Source organism: Artibeus jamaicensis, unplaced genomic scaffold (assembly GCF_021234435.1).
Source record: "Artibeus jamaicensis isolate MK-2021 breed Jamaican fruit bat unplaced genomic scaffold, CSHL_Jam_final scaffold_474, whole genome shotgun sequence".
Lineage (NCBI taxonomy): Eukaryota > Metazoa > Chordata > Mammalia > Chiroptera > Phyllostomidae > Artibeus > Artibeus jamaicensis.
The window spans coordinates 3963773-3991642 of NW_026522046.1; the positions used below are offsets into that span (position 1 = coordinate 3963773).

The following is a 27870-nucleotide window of genomic DNA, read 5'->3' on the forward strand; positions in this document are numbered from 1 at the left end:
TGAACTGAGCATATATAAGAAAGGAAGTGGGGAAAAAAAGAAAAAGGCAAAGCAAACTAGAGGCCTGTCTTTCCGGACCTCGGAATTCCTCTCAAACTCTAATAGAACTGAAAATAATAGCGCCCCCACAGAGAACAGGAGGCCTCAGCTGGCCTTGCTAGTAAAAATGCATAAAGACAAAAGGGGCCAATGACACGGGGCAGGCTAGACGCAGGGACCTACACAGCACAGCGCATACGAAACCCAAGACTGTGCTGGGCGCTATTTGAATTGGACCGTTCTTTCTGCTGGCTGGCTACAGAGGCGCTCACGACCTCCCACCAGAGCGCAGGGACAGCGGTGTGCCAGGCAAGGTGGTTTGGGTTTTGTGTTGTTGTTGTTGTTGTTGTTGTTGGAGTTTTGGAGGGCTACCCGTAGACCCTTAATTCAACCCCCATCGCTAAGAAACCTCCGTGAGGTGGAAGTGAAGGGTTGTCCTGATCACATCAAGTAATACACCACCGCCGGGGACAGATTCGACCTGCGATAATCTTTTCGTAGCTGCTTTCTTATTTCTCTCTTCCCTTTTTAAGTCTGGCAGTTAGGTCTGATGCCCAGGTGGTACCTTTTAATGTCTCTGTCGACCTCCTCCAGCAAGTGGCGCCCCCCGCGCTGCTCCCTACCCCGAAGCTGAGACAATGGCCGGTTCCGCAGGGCGGCTCCTAAGGGTTTGCAGTGCTCGGGGAGCCCAGGGCTGGGCGCACGTGCGTTTGTTATGGTGCCTGTGTCCCCACCCCCCGCCGCGGGGGCAGGGTGCTCGGTTTCCTTGTCTGTGAACCCAGCATGCGGGATCTGAAGGAACCTGGGCGCTGCTAGGCGTGCCACCCTTCCTTACTGACGGTGCTGTGGAGAAAGCAGGGTTCCTGATGGCAAAGCGCACGTGGGTTTGTTGTGGGTCCTCAGGATCGTGCAGCTGGGGAGAAACCAGGGAGGCCCCTGGACCAGTACAAAAACACTGACACCGCCAGCCAAAAGGTGGCCAGCCCGCAGCGAAGGTGGCTAAGGCGGCTTTGGACACCAATTCTGTGTGCCTTAGGCGCGCCTGGGGACGGCCGATCCCTTCCCCTCCTACGCCCCAACGCGTCACTCCTTCCGCAGCACTCCTCCGGGTGGGGGGAGGCCCCCCAGGCTGCGCTAAGGCCCACGTCACCCCTACTCACTTGCTGTGCTCTGGCCTCGTGGAGGCCTCGTGGAGGCTGCGGCTGCTCCGCCAGCTCAACACCCCAGCCAGCCGGCAGCTGGCTCCCTTTGTTAGGGCTGGGCAGAGCCCCAGACGTCTTCTTCGGCCGGCCCAGCTCAGGGCTCCCCTCCCCCAGGTGCCTCACGACTTTGTCCAAGGAGGGGGGGCAGGAGAGCCCCAGAGCTGACAGCACCACGCCGGAGTTCCCGAAGGGGGTAGGATCTGCTGGGGAGGGGCGGGAGACCGGGGATGAAGGGTGGAAGGGACTGGGAAAGAAGGGGAAGGGAACGTGGTGGAGGGGCGGGGAAGCAAGCGGTCTCCGTTATGCAAATAGTCAGGAGGACTGAGCGGGCCCCCCCCCTGCCCCCCGCCCCCCGAAGCCCCAAAACGGTCAGGCCCTGCGGAGGTCGTTAGTGAGCAGGCTCCAGGATTAGGGGTGCCTGGTTAAGATGCCGAGTGATGCTGGGACTCTGCCTCCCCGGGGGAGGGCAGACCTGAACCAGGGGTAGTGATGACGCTGAGAAGCAAGGACCCCCAAACGCTAGCTCTATCTCCAGGTCCCCAGGGTTGGATCCAGCCAGCACACTCCTCTTTTTCCTCCTAAAGAAGGAGGATTGTAATACTGGCTGAGCTACAGTGCGTGAGTGAGCAAGTCACTTAAATTCTCTAAGCCTAGAATTCTTCTTATGTAGAATATGAAGCAACAAAATCTGTTTCTCAGGATTAGGCAAGAACCTCCTAACATCGGGCGTCACATGTACTCTGTGCTCTCAAACGCCGCAGATACAGAAAACAAAGCGTGTGGACAAATCCCTACGCAAAGTGAGACTTCCTCCCCGGGGTGACCGCAGGCTGGTGCGCCAGCGGCCACAGGTAGGCAGGTCTGCAAGGAAGGGAGCGCGTCTGGGGCTGCTGGAGGAAGGCGAAAGGAAACTGCAGGTTGAGCAAGCGCCGCGGGTCTCCTAGCCGCCATCCTTGGTGGGCCCAGGCCGCTTCCTAAGACAGAAAACCGCCCTACAGCGGGGACGAAAGCTGCTTAACCCACCGCTTGGACAGAAAGTATGTGGCTACCTGGGGTAATAATCTTCTCCCGAATGCTTCTAGAGCGCCCTCTTGGCCACTGGCTCTGAGCTTGGAGGGAAGGGGGTGTGGCGAGAGAGACAGGAAAGTAGAAGGTAACTAGTCTTCTTCTGGGCTTACGAGGTGGGATACCCACTCTGCGAGCGCTGGAAGCCCAGGCCTCTCAGAACTCTCCAAATCGAGATGGCCCTCTCCCCACCGCCAACCCGGGAAAGGGAAGTTAGCCTCCTCATCTTATCCCGATACCCTTCTTCCAAACACTACTTCATCCCTCCCCAGATCCTGACCCCTACGTTTGTCTCTGCTGGCCCTTCCCAGCTGCAGGGCAAGCTTTACTGCTCTATATAAAGAGCAGCTGGAGAGGATGCCCTGCAGAGTGAATTGAAACCTCTGTGACCAACTAGCTGTGTGTTGCTGTGAGTTCCTCAGCCTCTCTGAGCCTCTCTTTAATGGCAGTGCTGTTTCCAGGATTGTGTGAAATTATCTCTGTGAAGCACTTAGCTTAGTATCTGGCACACAGAAGGTAGTCATAACAGTAAGTAAAAAGTGTGTGACTGAGGGGAAGCAAACAAACTCAGAAGACTTTCTGGGAGATTTTAGACTTTATTCTGAGAAAATAGAAAGCTGTTAACATATTTTGTGCAGGATCATACATGCATCTTTGTATTTTACACCAGTTTCTTTGTCAGCATACTGAAAAATAAACAGCAGGAACACAGACTGAAAGCATGGAGAGCAGAGCCCACCTTGGAAACTACCATCTGTGGAGATATAATTGGGGCTTTGGCAATGACAGAGGAAGTGGAAAGGGGTATCCAAATAATGCCTACCATTTGGGAAATCCAAAGCACTCTGCTAATTATTGTATATCATCTCTCCTCATCATAAAATAGGTGGTGGCCCCAGCCCCATTGTATAGTTGAAAAAACTGAAGTCACCTTGGAAATGGAAGGCCTAGAATTGGAACCCTCTTCCCCATTATTAAAGCCTTAATCATTTCCTTTTCAGGTATCACTTTTGTGGCATCGCTACTTAGGAACCAAGAACAAGAAACAGAGCAGCTTTTTTTAGAATGTTGTTGAGTCCTCACTCCAGAGCTGTTCCTATCAGAACTCCAAACAAATTATGCAGAAAGCAAGAGAAATGTCTCACTCCGGATTCTTGATTTGCAGAATTGAGGTGATCACAAAGGATGTAATAAGCTCAAGAAGTTCCTGGAGCTCTGAGACAGAAGAGCAGGCAAGTTGGGGGTGCCCCTGGCAAGCTTCCAGGAGGAGAGCAGCTGCGGGGCTCTTCCATGCTGCTGTGTCAAGGTTGTCTTCCTGTTAGTTGGGGCTGTTTGATCTATAAGTGAGAGGCAGGAACCTGAACCATTAGCTGGGGGACAGTCCTGTCCTTCCCAGCCTATTTTTGAGGCTTACACATCCTTTGTCCCTCAGACCCTTTCTTTGACAGTTTTTTTCCCCCTTAGGAAGCACAGATACCTACTTTCCCCGCCCCCCCCCCATGACCTCAGTTTTTGCCCATGAATGATATTTTAGGTAATGCATTTCTCTATCATCGTTTTAGGCAATTTACTGGCTAATACAAATTAATAATGGCCCAACTTAATAATGTAAATTTACAACAATCTACTTGCAAACCATTTTTTCATAGCACTCTTGTAACGGATGAGGTGTTATTAAAGTCTTGTAGGAAAGAAAAGGGAGGTTCGGGCAGTAAACATGTCCTCTCAAACTCTTCTTCCTTACTCCACTATCAATGCTCATCCCAGCCCTCAGTCTTTCCAGTTCTCCTTTGCACACTCTCAGCACCTAGGACCCAACATGAGGGTGTGCTTCAGGTTACAGGAACTGCTCTGTGGTCTGTGTTCACCCCTTGCCTTGAGTCTCAGTGCTGCCAGCTTCAAGGATAGATGCCTAGAAACAGCTAAGTCTATAGAACCTAAGTCAGAAAATAAGAACAGAGTAACAGCTTATCTAATTGAAGCACCCAGGACTGCTCCTGCTGCCCCTGCACAGAGGGGCCTATGAAGAATGGAGTGGTAACAGGAAAGGATACTGGAAGGCAGAGGTTTAACACTAGACACAGGACTCAAGGGAGGACCACAGTCACAAATAATGGAAATGGCAGCAACACAGCCCCTAGTACAGCAAGCAGTGGCCTGGTGGTTTCGAGACCTCAGTGTAAGGTATCAGCATAGTGTGATAAGGATAGGAGAGAAATGGACCTATTATGTGGGCACAGGTGTGATGAGTTAAAGAAATATTAAGAATCCTCTCTGTGTTGTGCCCGAGCCATGACCGTTATTGTGAGAATGAAATATAGGTGCACTGTCTCCTGGGGAGAAGTGGCCCTTCTCCACGGAAGACTAAGCACAACTAATTTTTAACTTAGTACCTGTACACACTGATCATGCCCTTGGGGAAGAATTGGGTATTCTCCCAGAGGGAATGGTTGGTCAGTCAAGTCACAAAGGCCCCTTGGCAAGTAGCCACTTTTGTCTAAAACATATTTAAGCAGAGCCCCCAAAGTGAGACTCGGGAACCCCTCCCTCAGAACTTTTTCCAGAGGAACACCAAGGGCCGCTGTGTCCAGGATTCCCCAGTGTCTGTTCGGGTGTTGGTGATTTCCTGTCTGGTGATACATGCTCTTGAATCTTGCTTTCTCTTTGCTCTTGCTTAATAAATTGCTTGACTATTCACCTTTGACTTGAGGTTCTTATTGTCTGGGAATGCAAACCTCCAAATTGAGTGGCCATGATCTCATATGTGCCCCTTAACAGCACAAGGTATGGTTGGACTGCCCTTCGCCCAATCTACTTCAGCATCCAGCCCTGTCCTAGGACATACATGGAAAAACCAAGTCCCCATTATCAAATCACTTATGTTGTAGCAAAATATCTCCTGGTTTATGATAATAATAATCACTGTGTACTGAACAGCTACTATATGGAAGACAACCTATGTGCATGTTCTCATTCAGTCCTCACTAACAGAGGAGATATCAATCTAGAACCCTAGTACACTTAAGTCACCTTCCGCTCTCCTGTTCTTGCCTTAAGGCCAATCTTAGCATGAGATTAATGCATAGGGGAAGGGGGAGGGTCGCTAAAAACCTCACTCTAAGAACATGAAAAAATAAGAGAAGTCTTTACTGAAGGTTTCTTGCAGAAACAAAATGGTATTACATCAAACATCAAGAGCAGGACTTACAGCCTTTCTTTCTGCAAAGCTGTGCTCCTGACAGTCACCTTCTCACATTCCTGCACCTCCCTCCTCAACGTCCCTCAGTCTCCCATAGTATTCCTCTAACCTGTCCCATCAAAATTCTTCCCCTCTAGACAGGCTCCTTAATTTTAATGTTAATTAATATAATTCCGATTACTTTTAATTAGCTTCTCTCAGTTACTCCAAAGAATGTGAGAAAGTGAGAAGCCACAAATAAAGACAACTCACAGGAATATAAATGTTTATACTTGTAAATGGTTTGCATATGCATTATTTCGCTGCAGTCCTCTTCAGACTCACAATAACCTCTGAGGTAGTTAAGGTTCTTTATCATCCCCATTGACAGAAGAGAACCCTGAGGCTCGGGGGTAAATGAGTTGCTTAAAGTCCATTAGTGAGTGTTGGGCTGTGTGTTAAAGTGGAGGCCTCTTTCCTTTGTACCACACCTGGCCCCAGGGCTGCAAAAAGGGTTGGACAAGCCCATCAAACTTTCTGTGACATTTCACAGGCTGCAGCTGCCAAAACTGCTGCCTGCTGCCTGCAGGCAGGACTGGTAATCTCTGCCCAGGAGACCAGCTGCACCATGAATGGCAGGAAGTACAGTAGCAAAGGGACTCTGAGGAATCAAAGATGCTTATAATAAATTCTCTTAAAAAGATCCAGGAAATTTGTTTCTCTCAAGAGACATCTATCGGAACAGAAGGGAAGCTGCCTGATGTGTAGTCATGACCTGAGAATGACCATCTGAGTAACCTGCAGTAATGGTCAGGCTTTGTGCAAGAGAGGCTATTGATCAATGAAACGCCTTTGAAATTAACAAATGTTTTTTGAACAAAAACAAACAAACAAACCAGTGTCTGATACCAGTTGGTGATTTGTCCTAAACCTGCTTCTTCTATACATTCTCATGTTTTTAAAAATCAATTTTTAATAATTTCCTCCCTGATTTTACTGATAGAGTTTGCTTTAGGAAATTTAGGAAAGTCAGACTAGTATGAAGAAGCAAGGTGAAAAATTCTGGCCACAGAATTCACCTTTGGGTTATTTTCTTTGTCATGTCCTGTGTATTTTCCTAGAAGTTTTCATAGGTGAGATCATAATGTATACACATATTCTGCTTTTTTCCTCCATTTAGAGTATATTCTAAGCATTTTCAATGTATATGTATTTATTCACTTCAGTCCTTATTAGATGCAAGGGAAATACTCATAGGCTAGGTACTAGTGTGTATATTGTACCATTTGTCTGCTCTCGGGAAGATAGTTTAGTGGCTGAGAGAACTGACTTTGGAATCAAGCTGGGTTTGAGTCCTTACTCTGCTACCTCCTAGCTATGTGACCTTGGACAAATTAATGAACTTCTATGGTTCTTTTTCCTTATCTGCAAAATGAGAACAGTAGTATCTATATCATAAAGTGGTTCTAACAATTAAAAGGGGTAATTGCATGAAAACTGCTTAGAACACTACATGGCATGATGCAATAGCTATTAGCAATATATGGGTGCATTATATGTTATTCAATCATTCTCCTGCAGCTGGACAGTAAGTTTGTTTTTTTATTTTTCCACTAGTATAAATAGTCCTTCGATAAACCATTCACTGCACAGGAGGGAAGGAAAAGGGGATGAAAATCTGTGAAGGGATCTAAATGCCAAGATAAGGTGTTATGAATTAAGAAATTCAGAATGAACAACCCCAGAGGAAAATGTTCCTTGGGGGGGAGGCATATGATGAACTTGAAGAGATGATCTTTAATTCTATTTGAAAAACATTAAGGTCAAGAAAGTTTTGTTTTGGTGCTTCGCAGGGAGCACCAGCACAAAGAGAAGACAGCATGATGCACAAGGCACAGGCCCCACTCTCAAGGGGCTTCAGTAAGATTTCCAAAAAATTCCCAGACTTTACCTCCAGGAGGATATTTTCACCATGACATAGTTCTACATATCACCTATGTGAATGGAGGTTACAAAATGCCTAATATCAAATGACTGATACAGCGGAAGGTGAGTCCCCCACAAGCTCAGTGAGTCCTCCCTTCTCTCTTCATCAGGAAGGCTTGATCAAGAATGCCTGCTTCACAGAAATGTGTGAACATTAGTGATGTCATCTAGTGAGCTCTTCGATAGCATCTGCCACATAGTAAATGCTCAACCAACAATAGCAAACCATTACTGAACACTTGTCTTGTGCCAGGCACTACATCACTTTTCAAATATTCTGTCATTGATCCCTTACTAAAGTAGATACTATTAATTTTATACTTCATAGTTTATAGACAAGGAAACTAAGAGGTAAGTAACTTAACCAGGGTCACACAAGTCATAATTAACAAGTGGTAAAGCTGGATTCTTGACCAAGGCATTTGATTAATTACAGGAAGTTAATGGCCGGTGTCAGAGTCTGGTGACTTACACATCCAAAGGGTCCTGTCACTGTTGACTGTGCTTCATCCACATGTATTTTACACATCTCTCCCCAAAGACAGCTGATGTTTTATGAGGAAAGCCACACAACACACATTGCACTAATCTAGGAATCACCAGGCCTGAATTCTACTCCCAACTTTCATCATCGAGCTTGCAGACGTCAGCCAAGGCAGGTCCCCTTTACTACTTCATGACATAGGTCAGCTGGACTAAACAAGTTGTTTACAAATCTGGCTCACCTTTAGAATCACCTGCAGAAATTATTATTTTTTTATTTTTAAGATTTTATTGATTTATTTTTAGAAAGAGGGCAAGAGAAGGAGAAAGGGAGAGAAACATCAGTGTATGGTTGCCTCTCACACGCCCCCTATTGGAAACCTTGCTCACAATCCAGGCAGGTGCCCTGACTGGGAATCAAACTGGCAACCCTTTGGTCCGAAGACCAGTGTTCAGTCCACTGAGTCACACCAGCCATTATTTAAAATACAACTTCTATTGCTCCCCTCCCAGCCCGTATGTTCCAGGGTCTGACCCTGACTACCTGTAATTGCTAACATACTCCCCAGGAAATGTTGATGATCTGCAGGATTTGCAGACAAATCACTATGTTACTTTTAAGGCTATTCCAGAGAAGTTTTTCCAAAGGGTAAAAATCCACTAACCATGCCTGAGCATGGAGTACTCTACTACCAGGGGAGCCTTCTCTCCTTGTACTGCCTATAATGAGGAACCCTTTGCCAGAGGAGTATGAGCTGTAGATAGCTGAGACATGGCTGCAGACTCAGCCACTTTCTTGTTAGCTAGCATCACCAAGAGTTAATCGACCACAAACAGCTGGGCAATAACGTTTCAAAAAGGCCACTTTTCCCCAATACTTGGACAGTTCCTGAAGTTCAAATATTTCCTGGAAAGCTACTTCAGTTTTCCAATCCCTCTTTGTATATGGTACAACACAAAACTTTGGTAGCTTCCCATGAGAGACCTGAGTATAGAGCTACAGCATTCTCCTACCAGGAGCTGGTAAGGAGATTGGTGATTTGAATTAACCTGTCACCAGCTCTGCTAAGGTCTAAGTATAAGGGCAATTGGATTGGCATTTGAGGAGCACTGACAAGGTTCCATGCAGTGCGTAGGCCCTGAATGATGCGGCATTATTCCTTTTATCCTTCCTTGGTGATTATCATAAAGCACTCGAACATCCAGTTCAATTAGTGAACAAGTGGCTTAAAATAACAGCCTGCACCCTCTCTAACCTAAATGGCTCAGACCACCAAAAGGCCTCAGAATGATTCCATCTAGAAGGCAGGAACACAAGGGCAGGCCCACCGAGGCACAAGATTGACTTGAGGGTTTGGAGTTAGGGAGTACAGGTGCTGGTATGAAATGTATGTCATTGTACAAAAAAGGGTTGCATCAAATCACCTTGGGGTACCATTTAAGGGAGCAATAGGCATCACTTATCACATCTTTCTGACCAGTTCCTCTGGGAGGCCTTTCTCAAACTTACAAGAAGGGTGGATAGTAGGAAACTCATTTCCTTGCCCCAAATAGGTGCTAAGGTCATAAGTTCCCATTCAGAGTGAACCTCACAGGAAGGATTTGTATTTGCAGAATCTGGGACTCATCAGATGATTGAATTAAGAAAGAAAGGTCATAGGGCACTTGCTTGACTTTAACCTACCCACTTAATATATGTTACTGCTTTAGAAGACTGCCAAGGCACTTTCCTATACACCCTTCAACTGATCTGTTTTTACAGATAAATCAACTGAGGCCTAGAGACTCAAACACTCTGACAAAGCTCACCTTGAAAATAAGTGGCAGAGTTTGGAGTAGAGCCCACATCTTCTGACTCACTTGTAAACCTAATAATGAAGGGGCCACAGGGCAGCAAGGAAATATAGAGAAAAATGAAGATTTGAGGGGGAAAAAAACCCAGTTACTGCCATGGGCCAGTCTCGCATAATGAGGCCCCTGAGAGGAATCAGGACCTGCTTATTATTTTCTGACTTTTCACAGTGGTCAGGGATTATTAGGCTCAGTTTTCAGCATGTATCTTCAAAGGGCTGCAGGAAAATATATAAAGCAATAAATGGAGATTGTGGAGAATGACCAGCAGCCTGTGGAATGCTATTGTTGTTGCTGCAAAGAAGGAAGCCACCTGTCTGAGGCAGCTTTGTGTGGAGCTGGACCGCTGATAAGGCATTTCCTTCACGCTAGTGCTTTTGGCACAGAGGGTGAGGTGTAGCCTTACTGCTTCTTAGATCTCCTGAGCTGGACTGAATCATAATTCTCAGTTATTGATTACAGCGGTGAAATAGAGCAAGATTAAGGTCTGGATATTCCAGAATGATGTAATAAATAATAATGACTTCCTCAAATTACTGAAGCAGGACCTGAACTATGGGGTAGTTAATCATCACGAAGACCCAGTGCAGTGCGCATCACTAGCCACATTCGGGAACTAGATAACTGAGGCTTAAGAAGTTGAAATAACTGGCCAAATGCTGGGCGCCTGGTAATTGGCAGCGCTGGGGAGTGAACTAACGTGTGTATGACTTCAAAGCGACTCTCACCACTATGGTCATCAGTTTTGCCTTGGAGGCAAAGTAACGTAAGGTCCACCTGACTCATCTCCTCATTATTTCTGCCACTAGAACTGCTTATACATTTTTTAAAGATTTTATTTATTTATCTTTAGAGGGGAAGGGAAGGAGAGAGGGAGAGAAACATCAATGTATGGTTGCCTTTCGTGCATCCCCTGCTGGGAACTGGCCTGCAGGGAACCGGCCTGCAACCCTGGCATGTACCCTGACTGGGAATTGAACCGCGATTGTCTGGTTCACAGGCCCGCGCTCAATCCACTGAGCTACACCAGCCAGGGCTTATACATTTTTTTAAATTCTGAAATGCCCTCCATCCTCTCACTCTCTTTATGTGAACATACCTCCCCTCTGAGGACTAGTTCAACCCCAACCTTCTCCGGGAAGCCACAAGTCCAGCCAAGATGATCTCTTCCTTCTCTAAAGTCTTGAAGAGTCCTGCAGAATTTTCTGGACCTTAATTTTTTTTCATTCATTAAATTTATAACTAAATGACATTTGGTGTCATTTCAGATAAGTATGTTAGGTATTTCATAGAAACACCCTTTGTTTTATATAAATAAATTCATACATGAGGACAAAAATTTAGAGATGTGAATTGAATCAGTTCAGAATCTTTTCTCCTCACTTAGCCATTCCCCAAATTTGGACCCAGGATCACAGGGGTAGGGAAGTGCAGACTCATTCATGGCCTGGAAATAGACTTACTCCTATTAGTTGACATTTTCCTCTCTGATCCCCTCCAAGGTCTTTAATAAAACTGCAAGGAGGATATACCTCTGTGATGGGTGTCTCCATTCCCTAAATAACTAATGAGACAGTCGCTAATTCTGTGTGGTAGGGCAGAGTTTGGGGCAAAGCAAAATGGAGTTTGATCTCTGCCTTGCTTTTCACTAGCCAGTGACTTGAGCAAGACCCTAAACTCCTCTGAGTTTATGAAACGAGCTTACTATAGTGCTTTAAGGATCACAATAAAGATCAGCTTTAATTCTATTGCATATAGTGCCAGACATCAGATAGGTACTGAAACTGTCACTGGAAAGGGACTAAGCCAAGGCAGGTATGTGCAAGTATGGTTTGGGATGTGGGGGTTCTTGACCCATGCAAGAAAGATTTTAAGACTCGAGTCCAGGTGAAAGTGAGAGTTAATTTTTTACTGTTTGGAACAGTGAGGGAAAGGAAGGGCTTAGGAGAGAAGGAGCAAGATCACAGAAACAGCATTGAGCCAAGGCAGAACTGCTCCAGCTCCAAGAAGAGTGAGGCAAAAGGAGGCCCTGGCAGACAGGATTTGAGGGGGAGCCTGGGACTAGCTGCCACTGCCCACTGCTCCGCTGGTTGCAAGTCTCCTCTGAGTCTTTAGAGTTCAGGAGAAAAAATCGAAAGTACGTGCCTGGGGCAAGGGGGCCACGGGCATGCTCAAGGGAGAGCACATACTGTCATCCCTTGTCTTGAGGGGTTTTATCTGTTTTCTATAAGCAAGAATTTTAGGAGCGGTCTCAACAGAATATTCCTCAGCTTCCCAGGTGTATCTAAATATACTGCTATGTCCAAATCAGTATACAGTGGGGTCAGGGATCGTTCTCTGGTCAGTTTTACCTCTATCTTGTATTTCCCTTGTTCAAATAGGTTTGTTTTTATCTAGTACCCTGATTTTATCTGTTCTTCCCTTGTTCAAATAGGGTTTTAAAATCTAGTACCCTGATTTTATCTGTTCTTGGGTTAGTCTGGCACTAATTGGGTCTCTATTATCTGTTCCCCTGACTAGGGGATATCTTTGGTTGGGGAGGATAGATTTAAACCATCTGCTCCTGGGTGCCCTGGCTTAGGAAAGATAAGGTCTTGTGATTCATTATCTAGCTAATTGCTTGGCCATTTGTACAACTAGTGTCTCAGTTTTCTCATCACTCTTGTCAGGGAATTTTCCTAGCTTCTTACTAACCTGCCTCGAAATGATGGTAACTATCAGATGTGAACCTGATCAAAAGTTGGTGGACGACTAACATTTCAAACCCTAGGACCAATTCAGAAAAAACCACAAATGCTTATGACATTGCATAAGAAGCCTCCTTCTTTTTCTCTCATTCTTCTTTTAATCTCACTGAAAAGGTAAACATTGTAACTGTGATCACCCACTATTACAGATTAAATTTTATGTCCCCGCCCTGAGTACTTTAGTGCTGCAAACCCAATGCCCAAGGTATTATGAGGTAGAGTGGTTGAGAGGTGATTAGGTCATGAGGGTGGAGCCTTGTGAAAGCTTCCTGAGAAAGCTTCCCTGCCCCCTTAAGCACCACATAAAAAAACAGGGAAAACACGGTGCCCTGTGAACCAGGAAACGGGTCCTCACCAGACACTGAATCTCCTGGTGACTTGACTGTGGACTTCTCAGCCTCCAGACTGTTATGAATAAATTTCTGTTCTTTACGAGCCACCCAATGTATGGCATTTTGTTATAGCAGACTGAACTAAGACACCGAATTTATGAAATAGACACATGTCCATGAGAACATTAGTACTGCTTTTTAGCTTCTGAAAGATCCCTGCTTACATCTGAGCATATCAAAAAAGAAGCAAAATGAAAACAACTTTCTCATATTTAACCCTGAAATTATAGGCCTTGGACTCGGTCAGACAGCTGAGGGCCACAGGAGGGTCTTGTACTAGTGGTTGCTCATTACCATGTGAGAAAAACCTATAGTACTGCAAGATCTTACCATACTCATAGGATGTCAAAGATTATCTCATTACCCCTTGAAGAAACAATCACCAGGATGGTAGAGAAACCTCCCCTGTGCTGCACATTGATAGAGTCCAAAGTAAAACCTGGTCTCCAGGTGCTCGGATCTCTTTCTGCTACCTCGCCCCCCCCCATCAGTTTAAAGGCATTACTGATTAACCTTGAGCACTAGCTATGTGCTCCTTGGGAGTACAGGGCAAAAGGAGACAGGGCTCCAGATCTGCCAGAGTTCACAGGATAGAGAAGCAAGAGTTGTCCACATCCAGCTGTGAGGAAACAGCTGAAGATCAGTGTGATCCAGAGCCGAGTGGAACACCCAGGCTCTAAGTAAGCTCCATAGTCTGGGAGGTATACTTGCTTTGTTCAATGATCCATCTCCAGTCCCTAGAACAGTTCAGCTGAGGCTAAATTAACACATATAATTGTTCATGCAATTAATGGACTCTGGAGTCACAGTGACTGTGATTGAATCCCAGATCCCCTAAGGAATAGCTGAGCAACCTTGGGCAAGTTACTTAATCTCTCTGTGCCTCACTTTCCCATAGGTTGTCCCATGGACAACATTGTAATGATGAAATGAGATAATCTATATGAAGTACTTTTAAAAGTGCCAGCACAGAGTAAGAACTCAGTAGACTTTAGCCATAATTATTATATAAGCAATCACATCATTAGAGAAGAAATTAATATTTGATGAACATATACACAGACATATGGAAAATGTTTACACTTTCATAAGATCTATTAGACAAAGACTTACATTTGAAGGTGTGTATTGAAGTGTTATTTTTTCCTGTAAAATATGGGAAATATTTTGTCTAAATAGCCACTGAAACAATGAAACACAATGATATGCCATTAAATGATACTTGATAAATGAATGAATGAACAAATGAATGCAGTTGGAGTCAGAGAAGAAAGGGGCTTTTGCAGACTGATGTGCTCAGGGAAGGTTTTCTTTTCTTTCTTTTTTTTTATTGTTGTTCAAATACAGTTTTCCGCCTTTTCACCTGACCCCAGCCCAACCCCCAGCCCTCCCCACTTCCCTCCCATTTCCAACCCCGCCCCCATTATTGTCCAGGTGTCCTTTATAATTGTTCCTGCAAACCCTTCTTCTTTTCCTCTAAAATTCCCTCCCCTCTCCTACTATGTCCCCTAGAGCAAGGGACATAAAGGAAAAAACAATCAGGGAAGGTTTTCAAGCAGAGGCTCAACCTGAGCCAGGTGTTTAATAAGCTTAAGGTCTGAGTAGGACAAAAGGGGAAGAAAAAAAATGTTTACACTTTCATAAGATCTATTAGACAAAGACTTACAATTGAAGGTGTGTATTGAAGTGTTATTTTTTCCTGTAAAATACGGGAAATATTTTGTCTAAATGGTCACTGAAACAATGAAACACAATTTGATGAATCCATAAAATGAATTACTTTGAATCCATGAAAATGATATTTTCAAACAATACTTGAAGACGAACATGTTCAGATTATAATAAATTACAACCACCCCCCCCACATTATAGACAGTGTAATATCGACTAAGTAAAAAATCCATTTGTGTATAAAAAGAAAGAAAAGAAATTCCAAAGTTATTAGAAGGAGAGAATATGGATAATTCTGTTTCTTTAAATCTTTCTTAATTTTTCAAATTGTCTACAATGGACAGGTATTACTTTATTACTTTGTTTTTAATTGTAGTAACATTTGCCATTTTCACTATTTTTAGGCATACAGTTTAATTAGTAATGTTTTTAAAGTCTTATATTTTTCTCGAGTGAAGAAGAGTCCCTAGCCTAGGCCCTGGTGCACACTGCCATCCCCTCGGAGTGGCTGCCAGGCGCTGTGAGCAGAGGCGCTGCCGTGGCTAGAGCCTGGACTCCTGACCCCTTGCCCTGGTAAGCACCGTATGATTTTGGAACATGTAACTGCCTATTGAGGATTGGCACTTTGGCACTCCAGTAAAAGGAGTAAGTCCTCCCTAAAGGCAAGGCGTTGACATGCTTGTCAGGTCTGGACAACGAGGAGCCTAGCTCCGTCTCCGAGCCTCTTCATTTGGTCTCTGATACTCCTCCAAACAAATGCCGTTTTCACGCATTTCCTCCAATGGTCACAATCCAGGCAAGTTCCCCTCAAGCTTCAGAGTCCCCCAAAATTCCCTTGTGCCTCCTGAAAAGTTTAAAAAGGAGGATATGGGGACTCTTCACCTGGTTCTGAACGCTTGGCCTCAAGCTGCAGCTTGCATAATGAATCATCACCCCCGTTAGAGGAGCACCTTGCCAATTGAAGCCTGGCTAGAGGGAAGAGCTACCTGGCCACAGGCCTGCATTTTTGCTGTAAGGGCAGGTCCAGGGAAAATGCCAATCTTGACATACCTCCTTGGTTTTCCTATAATTCCATCATTTTCACTCCCATTCTCCTCCTGATCCATTTTCATGCATCTAATTCATTTATTCAACAATCGTTATTTGTCTCCCACTATATACCAGGCTTTACTACAGGAATGAGATACTGACACCAAAGATAACGGTAATAATCTTATTAACTGCCAAGTGCTGAGCTAAAAAGCTTTATCTTCACTATCCCATTTAACATTTACTGAGAACTCCACAAAGACGGGAGTTCTCTGCCCCATTTTACATATTATAAATCTGAGGCTCAAGAAGGATAAGACATTTGCACAAGATAACTTCTTTGGGTAAAGGTGGCAATGTAACACTAAATTAAAGAATCTCTCCCCCCCCCAACATTTCATACAATGAACAGCAAAAATAAAAACAAAATAGCAATTAAAAAAAGCAAAAAAAATTACCAGCAATTTCTACTTTGGGTAAGGACAAATAAACACCTACCAGCTTACCTGCTCTCCCACAGATAGCAGCTACAACTCTAGACAAAATACAAGAAAAACAACCTGAAGGCATGAGGATGTAAACGCAAACAGAGAGACTGGAGAGAGTCAGTTCTTATAAGAATGTTATGGTAAGTAAGGGACGAGTTACCTATTTTCCTAGTCTTTGCCAGGGGACAGGCTGAGAGCAGCACCTTGTGAGGAGGCTAAAACTCTGATACAAAATCCATAGTCTTTTGGCCTAAAGAACAAGAGGACAGAGTGTACTGGAAAGTAAAGGGGGAGGAGAAATATTAGAAAGGAGTGATCCAAAAAGAGAAAGAGGCTCAAATTCTGTGTATAAACTCTGATCAAGCTTCTGTCTGATCCTGAACAACACCACATAAAGGCAGATTCAAAGAAACCAAGCTAAATTAAAGATAGAGGAATTGAGCTGAGAGTTGATCTGCTCCCCAAAAGGAAGAGTTTTGCAATTTGGATCCATCTAAGTTTATTTGCTTGGAAAAATGAAACATTAACACTCTGAGAGGGCTAGAATAGGACCTAGAATCTCTATAACAGCAGATACATAATATTCATACAAAGAACATACATAGTCCAGGCTTAAGGGAAAAAACAACCAGCTGAGACTGCCCCTGCTGTTGAAATGAGCAGATGATAAGAGTTGCCAAGCAGCTCTCAGAACTATGCTCAATAAAGTCAAGGGAAATGAATAAAAGGCAGGAAATTTTAAATAAGAAATAGAAACTCTATTTTAAAAGAACCAGTAGAAATTCTAGAACTGAAAAATATTTGAAATTTGAAATACTCTGGAAGGACTTGACCAAAAAAGAGTCAAAGGACTTACAGATAGATCAATAGAAATGTTCCAATCTGAAGAACATTAAAAAAATTGAAATATATAAGCAGAGTCTCTGAGACCTGTGGAATAATACAAAAAATAATGTCTACATACATATAATTTAAATTCTAAAAGTGGAAAAAAGAAAAAATAAGGCCATAAACATATTTGAAGAAACAATGGCTTAAATTTTCTCAATATGTTGAAAGACAAAAATGTGTGGATTTAAGAAGTTCAGGGAACCCCAAGCAGCATAAGTGTAAATAAAGACACATATAGGTGTATCATAGTCAAACTGTTGGAAACTTCAATAAGGAGAAATTTTTGGAAGCAGCCAGAGGAAAAAAATGGTCTGCCACACAGTGGAAGAGCCATTGAAATTACTGCTGAATTCTGATGAGAAACTACAGGGACCAGAAGATAATGGAACAGCTTGAAAGTGCTGCGGGGAAAAAACAAGAAACACTTTGCAACCAAGAACCCATATAAATTGAAACTATCCTTCCAAAACAAAGACAAAGTAAAGGCATTTTTAGAAATTCACTGACAGTAACAAGAAAACAGGTTGAACCTTATACCACAAATGGCGAAAAGAAGTTGTCTGAGAGGAGTTCTGCTCCTTTCATAATCCCATACTTAACTTCCCCAGAAACAGCATAGAAGAAAACAGATGAAATGGAAAAGCCCTGATAATTTTAATAAATTGCTCCACCCCCTGCTCCAGTTTGGAGAGGATATGACTGAGACGGTAAAAAAGCAGCTTGAAGAAAAGTCAAGAGAAACCATTTTGGAGCAGAAGCTCCTGCCTGCAATCACGACCGTGAAGGGCTGTTCCCAGATCACTGTGCTAGGTTGAAGCAAGCCCACAGGAGTGGCATTCACACCCAGCTGGGTGGCATGGGACCTGGAACTGGGCATTTTAATGGGACCTCAGAAAAGCAGAGGTGCCAGGTCTGCCAGCAAGAGCTGCATGTAGCTCGCCCCCCCCCCATCCCTTGAAACTCTAGAAGAGGAAACAGGAGCAATTCAACGCCCTCACATTATAGCTCCGATGGAAAGGCAGCTGAGTTTTGGATAAGACAGAAAGAGCTTCAACGGGAAGTCACCACGCTCAGTATCAAAATCAACAACCCATGTTCATCACAGGCTAAAAAAGGAGAAACAGATCAGAAGCTATGAAAGCACTCTATACGGAGAGAGAAAAAACAAAACAAAACAATTCAGTCTGGAAAAAAGCCCAAATCAAGGGACAGAACACTCACTATGAATGCATCCCTCTGTAAGCATACATATTCTAATAAAGGATATAACTTTAATAAATAAGAAAACAAAAACAAAAGGATAAAATAACAGCATGTGATTTTTCTTAAAGAAAAAAGAGATTAAAGTGCTAAACAGACAAAGTACTTAGCAAAATTCATCTTCAGATTTAACAAATGACAGAAAAAATAAACAACTAACAGAATAAATGCAGCTGAACATCATCAAATTATTTCTATGGACAGAAGGCTTGAGATGATCTTAGTGGATATTGAGGGAAAGGACTTGAAATTTAAAACAATTAAATAATAGATGACAAAGGCACTCTTACAAGAATTATTGAAGTCCAGGAAGTGAAGAATTTCAAAAAGTAGAGAAACTGTTTAGAAATGTAATAGAGGAAAATTTCTCCAAAATGTAAGAATTCATCTTTTTAATCAAAACTATGCAGTGTTTTTTTCAATACTATTGATAGAAAAATGAGATTTATACATATGCTTATTAACATAAGTTGAAGGATAAAAAATTAAATATCAGATTTTCCACTGTACTGTTTAGTGGCAGAGGACAGTTGAGCAATGTCTACAAAGTTTTAAGGGAAAGAAAAACTGTCCCCCAACTATTACATTTCATTAAAATGTCATTTAAGTATAAATGCAAAAGGCAGACATTCTCAAATATGCAAGAACTCAAGATATTCAGCCCGCATGCATGAGCCCTTCTTGGAAAAATAAGCTCTACCTGATCAAGAGTTGAATCAGAATAAAAAGCTCAAAAACTCTGAGAGGAAAAAACACCAGTGGTGCCCATCAAATCTACGTAAATATCAGAGCAAAGTTAAATAACAGGGGAAGTGATGGGAGCATAATGGACTGTAACTACCATAACCTTTAGAAAGAAATAATACTGACCAACAACTGTGAAATGGTAGGAGGGGAGAAGGCATTGGGAATAAGTGGAACACAGCTGTCTCATATTTTCTAATAGGCCATCAGTTGGTGGTATCAAAAATTAAAATATGATGTTTTTGAAAGCATAGTAACTCCACCTCATGATGGTTTTTATATCCTTTTTTGTTGTTGTTTCCTATAACCTTACACAGGAGCCAGGTAGGAAGCACTAACAGCAAACATTTATTGCATGTTTGCTATATGCTCACTGCTTTAAGCTCTTTACACATATTAGTTTGTTTTATCTTGTCAATAACCCCATAAAGTACAGTATATATTTAGCCCCATTTTATGAAAGAGGAAATGAAACACAAAGCCTTTAAACTACCCCAAAGCCCCAAAGCTAGCAAGTCATAGAATCAGAGTTCAAACCCAAACGGCCAGTCTCCCCAGCTCATGTACTTCACCCCCACCCTTTTCCACGGCTCAGTGAGCGTGTGAAATGACCAGAAGAAGACAGTAAGAGGTGAGGAGACATCTTGCAAATTAGTGTGTTCACCCCTCCCCGGCCAAGGCATTCAGCTTCTATTTCTTTAAATAAACTGTGTGCAGCCAAGCAAAGTACCTCTGTGGGTCAGTACACAGCCCGCTGGGCACAGGCCTTGGAGGGATTTACAGGAACTGCTAATATCTCAATATACCTCTTGTGGTGAAGAAACATCTGAATTTCAGTCATTTCACTAGTTTCTAATTGTTGTGGTTTATTTTTTCTTTTAAACAATAGAATATGGAATAATTCTGTTCTTTTAATTTTTTATTTTTCATGTATTATTTTAACACATGGATCTACTTGGGATAATCTATAATCATCCTCACAAATAATTTTACTTCAGAATGGTGAGACTTGAAAGTCATTTATTGCTTTTGTCCTTGTACTTTTCTGAATAATATTTATCACCCTAGTAAAAAAAAGATTTTTGTGAAACTTTTTTAAGTTCACTTAGCTTGAAGCTAAGATGTAGACTCTTATCTCCTATACTTTCAGAACCATACACTGAACCCATTGTTGTCTTACTTTCTGCAGCCTGGTGTTGAAGAAGGTGAAGTCTTAGTGTAAGTAATAGAAATTAATGTATGATAGAAATTATGGTACATTGAATGTGCTTGACACCATGTCTAGCAAATAATAACTAGTAAATAAATGTTTGTGGTTATAATCATGGTAATTGTTATTATTCACTGCTACTATGGTACATTATTAGAAATGCAGCGATGGAATAAGTATGTGATACCATGAAAACAGAGGAGAAAAAGCTGCTAATCCAAAAAGGTAGTTAAGGAAGACTTCCTGAAAGAGGTGATGGGTGCTGAGTTTTAAACAGTCAAACTTTGCCAGGTAAGAGGTGAAGATAGCAGAGCATTCCAGGCAGGGGAGCTGCGTGATGGATTAAAATAACTGCTGCAGCTGGAAAGTGACATGTGGAAGTGTAGCTTGAGAAGAAATGGGAAAGGTAAGTCATGATTAGATCAGAGATGACCCCCCATGCCATGCCATGCCATGCTATGCCATGCTATGCCATGCTAAAGAGTTTGGGCTTTAAATTCAATGGGAAGCCACTGAAGGGTTTAAAGAAGGGGAGTGTCCCCGTAACCAATGCCTTTCTCCCATCCAAGTACTAACCAGACTCAACCCTGATTAGCTTCAGAGATCAGATGAGATCAGGCACATTCAAGGTATTATGGCCGTAAATGATACATGCCTTTCTGAGAGCTCACTGGCTGTTGTGTGGAGGACTGGTTGGAAGAGATGACTTCAGAGACAGAGAACTCATTATGGTTATTGCAGTAGTCCTCCTAAGACCTGATGGGCCCCAAGGCAGAGGCAGAGTCAGTGGAGAGCTTTCTGGGACTGTGGTTCTCAAAGTGCGGTTCACAGAACACGACAAGTCCCTAAAGCCCTTTCAAGGGGGCTGCAAAGTCAAAACTATTTTAATAATAAAATTAAGTCAGTAATATTCAAAACTATTTTCATATTCATATTAAGGCATTTTCTCTGTGGTAAACTTCAATTAATAATAAAAAGCAATGATGGGTGAATCTGCTGGTATTTTTAGCATGACCATCCACTAATAATCTTGCTTTCACTATGCCCTCACAGAAAAATATGTCAATTCATCTTTAGAATATTCTTAATGAAGCAATAAAAATACTATTTTCATTAAATATTGACCTCTGAATACACCCATTTTTCATACTCTGTACGATGTAATGAAATTGGTATGGTGATGGGAGGAGAGGGGAGGGGTCATAGGAGGAGGTTGCCCAAGGCAACAATAAACAAGCTAGCACTGCAGGCAACAGATCTCCCTAGCCCTGGGCGGAAACATGGCAGGAGGAGACTTTGCACAGAGCCTAGGCAAGGCTGAGGAGGGTGACTGACAGAGGAAAAAACCCTCCTACTCCCTTCTAGAACATGGTTGCAGGGGGAGGTGCAGAGTTGCCAGTCTAGCCTGAAAAAGAATAGATTGGCTGGGAAGCTGGACAGTTCAGGAGCACAAGGAATTATGGGCTGGGAGAGTTAAACTGAGGGAAGGCAAAGATTCAGCCTTTTTCCCTTCCTTGAGGATCAGCTTGGATGATTGCCCAGAGGCCGCCTATGGTTTCCCAAAGGATGGTGTTTTAAATAGGATAAGGAACTCCAGGCACAGCCTTGAACTGGTCTGGCAGAGGGTAGAGGGCTTTTTCTATGGTTGCTCTAGAGCGGACAGGTTCTGAGGCAGAAGCCTGCTATTCTTCCCAAATTGTGTAGCTTTTCAATAAAATACTCTTTCATTTCCACCAAACATTTGCCCCTGGAATTTGCCTATGGGTGGTGGGCAGCAGTACTCAGTGTCTGTCAGCAAGAGGAAGAACCACATAAAGTACTTCTTTTATACAGAGAAATACAATGTATCAAAAAAGTGCTTTTTTCATGGAACTCCATTTTTGCCTAAAAAATGATAAACTAAGGTCGTTCATACAACCTTAGTCGTTCAAATGATAAACTAAGGTCGTTCAAAGTTGTAACTTTGGGACACATTTTCTTAAAAATGAACAAAGTGAACCTGCCACTTCAAGGAAAACAACAGCTCTTTGTTTTTCTCATAGTCTTTGTTATTTATTGTATTTGTTGCTGATGACAACATGTGAGTTTTCAGGCAAAAATTCAAATGTTGGAAACTTGTTCCCCCCACTATGAATGTTAACAGCTTCCCAGTTCTTAAATATTTTTCTGAGGAGTAAGTTGCTATGGATTAAATTGTGTCCCTCCAAAAACATATTGAAGTCCTAATTCTTGGTACCAATGAACGTGACCTTATTTTGAAATTGGGACTTTGCAGATATAACCAACATAAGAGGAGTTCACACTCCTTATGTAAAGAGAGATTTGAGTAAGTGGTCACAGGCACACACAGGAAAGGAGGCCACGTGCAGAAGGAGGCAGAGACTGAAGCAATGAAGCCACAAACTAAGAAATGTCAAGGATTAGTGGCGACCTCCGAAAGCTGGGACACAGGCACGGAACACACTCTCCTTCGGTGCCTCGGGAAGGAACGAGCCTTACCAACAAACACTTTCATTCCGGACAGCTCGCCTCTAAAAAGGAGAGAATAAATTTCTGGTTTTTTAAGTCAATAAACTTTTGTTTGTGTTGCTTTGTTGCAGCAGCCCTGCCCAATGTGATTGTTTGATGGTGGAAGGAAGTGCGTCGATGTTTGAAAAATGGGTATAACTTGTTGGAGCCCAAGAGGCCTGTGAGGGGTCGAGGATAGGGTCTAGCACTGCGGGTGTGGTGACTGGGCCTGGTTTCCGGCCTCGGAGCTATCTTGGGTTATAACAGTTCTCTGACCCCTTGAGAAACTAGCCGCTTCTCCCATCAACTCATATCTTTGGCCTGTGCATCATGTACCAAGAAAGTATGTTAGCTTGGGAACGTCCGGACTCTAAGGGAAGAGATAAACTTTGTAGGTCAAGGAAGTGAGCTACATGCCAGAAGGCTTCTCCTTTGTTCTCCTTTGTATCCAAGATTGTATATAAGCCAGAAGACTGCGCAATAAACTTGCCTTATGCCAGCAGAGCATTTGGTCCTCTCCTTTATTTCAGTCCCTCGCTCAGCCTCACGACCACCCTTTCTGCAGCGGGCTGCGGCAGAGTGGCGCCCAGAACAGGGACCTGAAGAGTCCAGAATCGTGAGGATTTGAGATCCCGAGAGGACCGCTGCTACGGGGGCCCGGTAAGTTAAAAGTAAAAAAGTAGCAGGGAGCGGTGCAGGAGAGCATAATAATGGGGAATTCCCACTCTTCCGAAAGGGAGTTGTTTGAACAAGTATTGTGCACCCTATTAAGGGGACGAGGTGTCACAACCTCTAAGGGGCAAATCCATCGTTTTGTGGATTTTGTCCAACAAGTATGTCCTTGGTTTCCTATAGAGGGAACGATTAATATTAATACTTGGAGGAAGATTGGGGAGTCAATAGATGGTTTCTCCCCCGAGAGACAGATTTTCCCTGTCCTTCAGAGGCAGAATGATCAGGGCCAACAGTGGCGAGATTATGAGCCTATTCCTTACAAGACCTTGAAGGAGTTAAAATTAGCCTGTGCCCAATATGGGGCTACGCCCCCCTTCACCATTGCTACCATGGAAACTATCGCGAGCCTTGCTCTTCCCCCACAAGATTGGAAAACTATGTGTAAGGCAGTGTTAACTGGGGGTGATTATTTGCTATGGCTTGCTGAATATCACGAGAGCTGTGAGCGACAAGCTAGGTCTGAAGTTGCTCGCAGGCTTGGAATAACATGAGAGGCAGCTAGAAAGCTGGTGCAGGAGCAGCTTGCTGCCAGACATATTGAACCTTCCACGTCACCATGGAATTCTCCTATATTTGTTATCAAAAAGAAGTCAGGAAAGTGGAGGCTCCTTCAGGATTTGAGGAGAGTAAATGCTTCCATGTTCCTCATGGGTGCGTTGCAGCCTGGACTTCCATCTCCTGCTGCCATCCCTCCATCTACTTATAAGATTGTGATTGACTTAAAAGACTGTTTTTATACTATTCCACTGTTCTCTTCTGATTGTCAGCGATTTGCTTTTAGTGTTCCCTCCACTAACCTTCGGGAACCAATGTTAAGATTTCAATGGAAAGTTTTACCTCAGGGTATGGCTAATAGTCCTACCTTGTGTCAAAAGTTTGTGCAACAAGCTATTCAGGGAACAAGAGATAAGTTCCCCTCGGTTTTAGTCATTCATTATATGAATGATATCTTGCTAGCGCATTCCAATCATGACCTCTTGATTTTAGCATTTTCCAGGATGAAACAAGACTTAGCCGTTTTCGGTCTGCAAATAGCAGCTGATAAGATCCAAAATGCTTACCCTTACTCCTATCTTGGATACCAACTTAAGCCCCTAACTTTTTCGCCTCAAAAATTGCAGATTGATACTTCGCACCTGCAGACTTTGCATGATTTTCAGACCCTACTAGGAGAAATCAACTGGATACGCCCATCTTTGAAACTTACCACCGGCGACCTTAAGCCTCTTTTTACTTTGCTTAACGGAGATTCCAATCCTGCCTCTGCTCGAGCGCTCACCCCGAGCGCGGTCATGTTACTGAGGAACCGGAGTACCCATCCCCGGAGAGCCCAGAAGAGACTCCAGCAGTTAGCGCTGATCTTGAGCCTCCTGTGGATACTGAAAACTCAAGTGAAGGCTGAAGAATATTGGGCCTTTCTTCCCAATCCTCCCGTCCTGCATCCAGTTACTTGGGAGGACAATGATTTTGTGCCTGTTTATGTGAACAATACCCAGGTCTTAGGCCCGCCATCTTCCGGGCATATCTTGCCCGTGTCAGCTAAGTATAATTATACCGGCTTGTCAACTACTCAACCCATTTGCTTTTCTTCGACCCCAAGAAATTGTACTCTTATCTCCAGGTATGCTGATTGGGATGGTAATTTCACTGATGGACCTCATTGGGGTGTGGACATGCTTTATCTTCATAGAAATGTGAGCACCACTACTATTGGCCAGGGGTCCCCTCCTCCTGACATCCCGGTATGCAAGCAGAGAACGCCCTCTCAGAGCCAGTGGGGCCCGGCATGGAGAATTTGTCATCTCAACCATACCGTTTGTGATCAAGGGATTTGTGACTGGAGTGATTACCGAGAAGGGACCTACAGGCCCATAAACCTTCTATATGGAATATGGACAAAGAATAATCGGACCTATCAGACTATGCTTTGGAAGGCTGTCGCCTCCCTCCAATATATCACCGTAGCCAAGAGACAAGTAGTTTGGATGCATATAGGAACACAAGACGCTATCTCCGTAGACGGAACCCAGAAAAATGTATCTGTCATAGCTTGTGTACCTGACCCCTTCGCGTTTATCGCAGGGAATTTACAGCTTGCTCAGAATACCATGTATAATCTAACCTGTCATGATTGCATTTTAACCAATTGTCTTAATTCCTCCTTGAATGTGAGCTGCTCGAGCAAACATAAGTAACGAGGATCCTCTTTTGCATTTGAAGTCTAGACTGTTTGACCCTGAGGTGGTAAGGCGAGACGTTGCCAGAAGTCCACCCAGGGGCTCCCAAAGGAGGGGACGCCCTCGGGAGTAATGACTAGGTCACTTTTGGTTTGGATGCGTGAGAACCGCGGTTCGCCTGTATGAGAAGAAATTAGGTTCGCTTGTGTAAGAAGAGAAACTATGTCTGTGCCGGCGTCAGTCTTTGTTTGTTATGGCTATGTCAGTGTCTGTGTTTCTATGTCTAGTTTGTGATTTTTGTCTCTGAGCGTGTTTGTAAGCCAAATGAACAGCTTATATGTCAACCTGAAGCGGCAGAAATTGGATATGACCAAAACAAAATTCCACTATATTATATAAAGTAAAAAAGGGGGAGATGTTGGAGCCCAAGAGGCCTGTGTGAGGGGTCGAGGATAGGGTCTAGCACTGCGGGTGTGGTGACTGGGCCTGGTTTCCGGCCTCGGAGCTATCTTGGGTTATAACAGTTCTCTGACCCCTTGAGAAACTAGCCGCTTCTCCCATCAACTCATATCTTTGGCCTGTGCATCATGTACCAAGAAAGTATGTTAGCTTGGGAACGTCCGGACTCTAAGGGAAGAGATAAACTTTGTAGGTCAAGGAAGTGAGCTACGTGCCAGAAGGCTTCTCCTTTGTTCTCCTTTGTATCCAAGATTGTATATAAGCCAGAAGACTGCGCAATAAACTTGCCTTATGCCAGCAGAGCATTTGGTCCTCTCCTTTATTTCAGTCCCTCGCTCAGCCTCACGACCACCCTTGCCGCAGCGGGCTGCGGCAATAACTCAGTGGACCAATATTTCCAAACACCTAGTATGTAATTTTACAAAAAATACATGGATAAACGATCCATTCAAATTGTAGAATAGTCCAAAAGATTTTCATATAAGAGAGTATTAATTGTTCACTATAAGATTTCAGTTGCCTCTAACCTTTAGGAAACTAATACTTGTGTCTTGTAGAGTGGTATCAAAGAAAACAACACATAATTATGCGAAAAAGCTGTAAAAAATCCTCTCCCTTTTCTAACATATTATCAGTGCGAAGCTCGATTTTTTCCAAATACTTCAGCCAAAATAATATATTGAAAAAAACTGACTGCAGAGGCAGATGTGATTGTCCAGCTGTCTCCTATTAAGCCAGACATTAAAGAGATTTGCAAAATGTAAAAACAATGCAATTCTTCTCATTAATTTATTGTTTTAAAAGTGGAATTATTTCCATAAAAATATTTATGTTACTATGTGACGGGTGTACTGTTTTTTGAATAAATATTTCCAAACCGTTTTAATTTTTAGTAAGTACATGTTTCTGAATACACACAGCTACAGTAATTGAAGGCCCAGGAAAGAACACTATTACAAAGGGAGAGAACTGTCCCGAGAAGAGCTCTCAGGATGAAGACCACGGTTACACCAACATTAAGGCAGAGCAAGAAAGTCCGTTTGAAACCAATCTATGAGTCAGAAAAAGAGTGTCCAGGGAGAAGAGAAACCTCACAGAGAGGGACGACTCAGAAACAAAGTAAGGCAGAATTTTCAACAAGGAAAGGGTCAATAGCGGCAAATCCTATAAAGCTATCAATGGCTGAAAGCAATGCAGAGGAAGAGCAGGCATGGAGACAGCAGACGAGTGTGACTCCGAAGTAACCAGCCTGTGTTTGGGCAGAAGTGAGAAGAGGAATATTGACACGACGGGTGGGAAGAAGGCCCGAGGAGAGCAGACATTCAAAATTCAGAAAAGAGAAGTATGAGCAATAGAACAAGACCCTCCAAGAAGGCCAGAGGATCAGAGGATAGGATTTTCAAGTGCTCAGAGGACAGTGGGGAGGAAGAAGGCAAGCCCAGAATGGCTTTGGAGCCAGACTATCTGATTCAAGTCTTGCTGCTGCCAGCTGGTAAATGATGGGGCCTGAATGTTTGTGTCCTCTTAGAATTCATATATTAAAATTCTAATCCCTTCTAATCCCCAAAGTGATTGTGTTCAAAGACAGTGCTTTAGGGAAACACCGTACTTTGCTGCATATAATGTGCACACACATTTTTGGCACAAACTTTAAGGGAAAAAATCTTTCATTTTAATTTTTCAATCCAATGTTTTATCTGTTTGTATTTATATACTTGTTTTTTTTTGTATTATAAAGGAATTCTAGTGTTTATT

At 43.3% G+C, this 27870-nt stretch overlaps 2 protein-coding genes across 17 annotated transcripts in view; one reads left to right on the forward strand and one right to left on the reverse strand.

Moving 5' to 3' along the window:
* The window catches only part of ST6GAL1 (ST6 beta-galactoside alpha-2,6-sialyltransferase 1), a 129904-nt gene extending 128616 nt beyond the window's left edge, over window positions 1-1288 (reverse strand). For 4 of the 5 annotated variants that reach the window (XM_053657808.1, XM_053657804.1, XM_053657809.1 and 1 more), the window contains exon 1: window positions 1200-1288. The gene's annotated coding sequence lies outside the window, so the exon portion shown is untranslated. Of the gene's footprint in view, window positions 1-604; window positions 692-1199 lie in introns of those variants that run through there. The other variant, XM_053657805.1, reaches the window with a different exon arrangement.
* LOC119039094 (uncharacterized) lies at window positions 125-27807 on the forward strand. Of its 12 annotated transcripts, none has more exons than XM_053657815.1 (6): window positions 1557-2278; window positions 15073-15187; window positions 16164-16271; window positions 20216-20244; window positions 23275-23404; window positions 24601-27807. In XM_053657815.1, the coding sequence occupies exon 6, from the start codon at window positions 24772-24774 to the stop codon at window positions 25672-25674; it is 903 nt and encodes a 300-aa protein (XP_053513790.1). In that variant the 5' UTR covers window positions 1557-2278; window positions 15073-15187; window positions 16164-16271; window positions 20216-20244; window positions 23275-23404; window positions 24601-24771; the 3' UTR covers window positions 25675-27807. The 12 variants fall into 12 exon arrangements, with proteins under 12 accessions (XP_053513788.1, XP_053513796.1, XP_053513786.1 ...); XM_053657819.1 differs by having other exon boundaries at window positions 23310-23404; XM_053657813.1 differs by lacking the exons at window positions 1557-2278; window positions 16164-16271 and adding an exon at window positions 125-353 and having other exon boundaries at window positions 22837-23404.
* The last annotated feature ends 63 nt before the right edge of the window (window positions 27808-27870 follow it).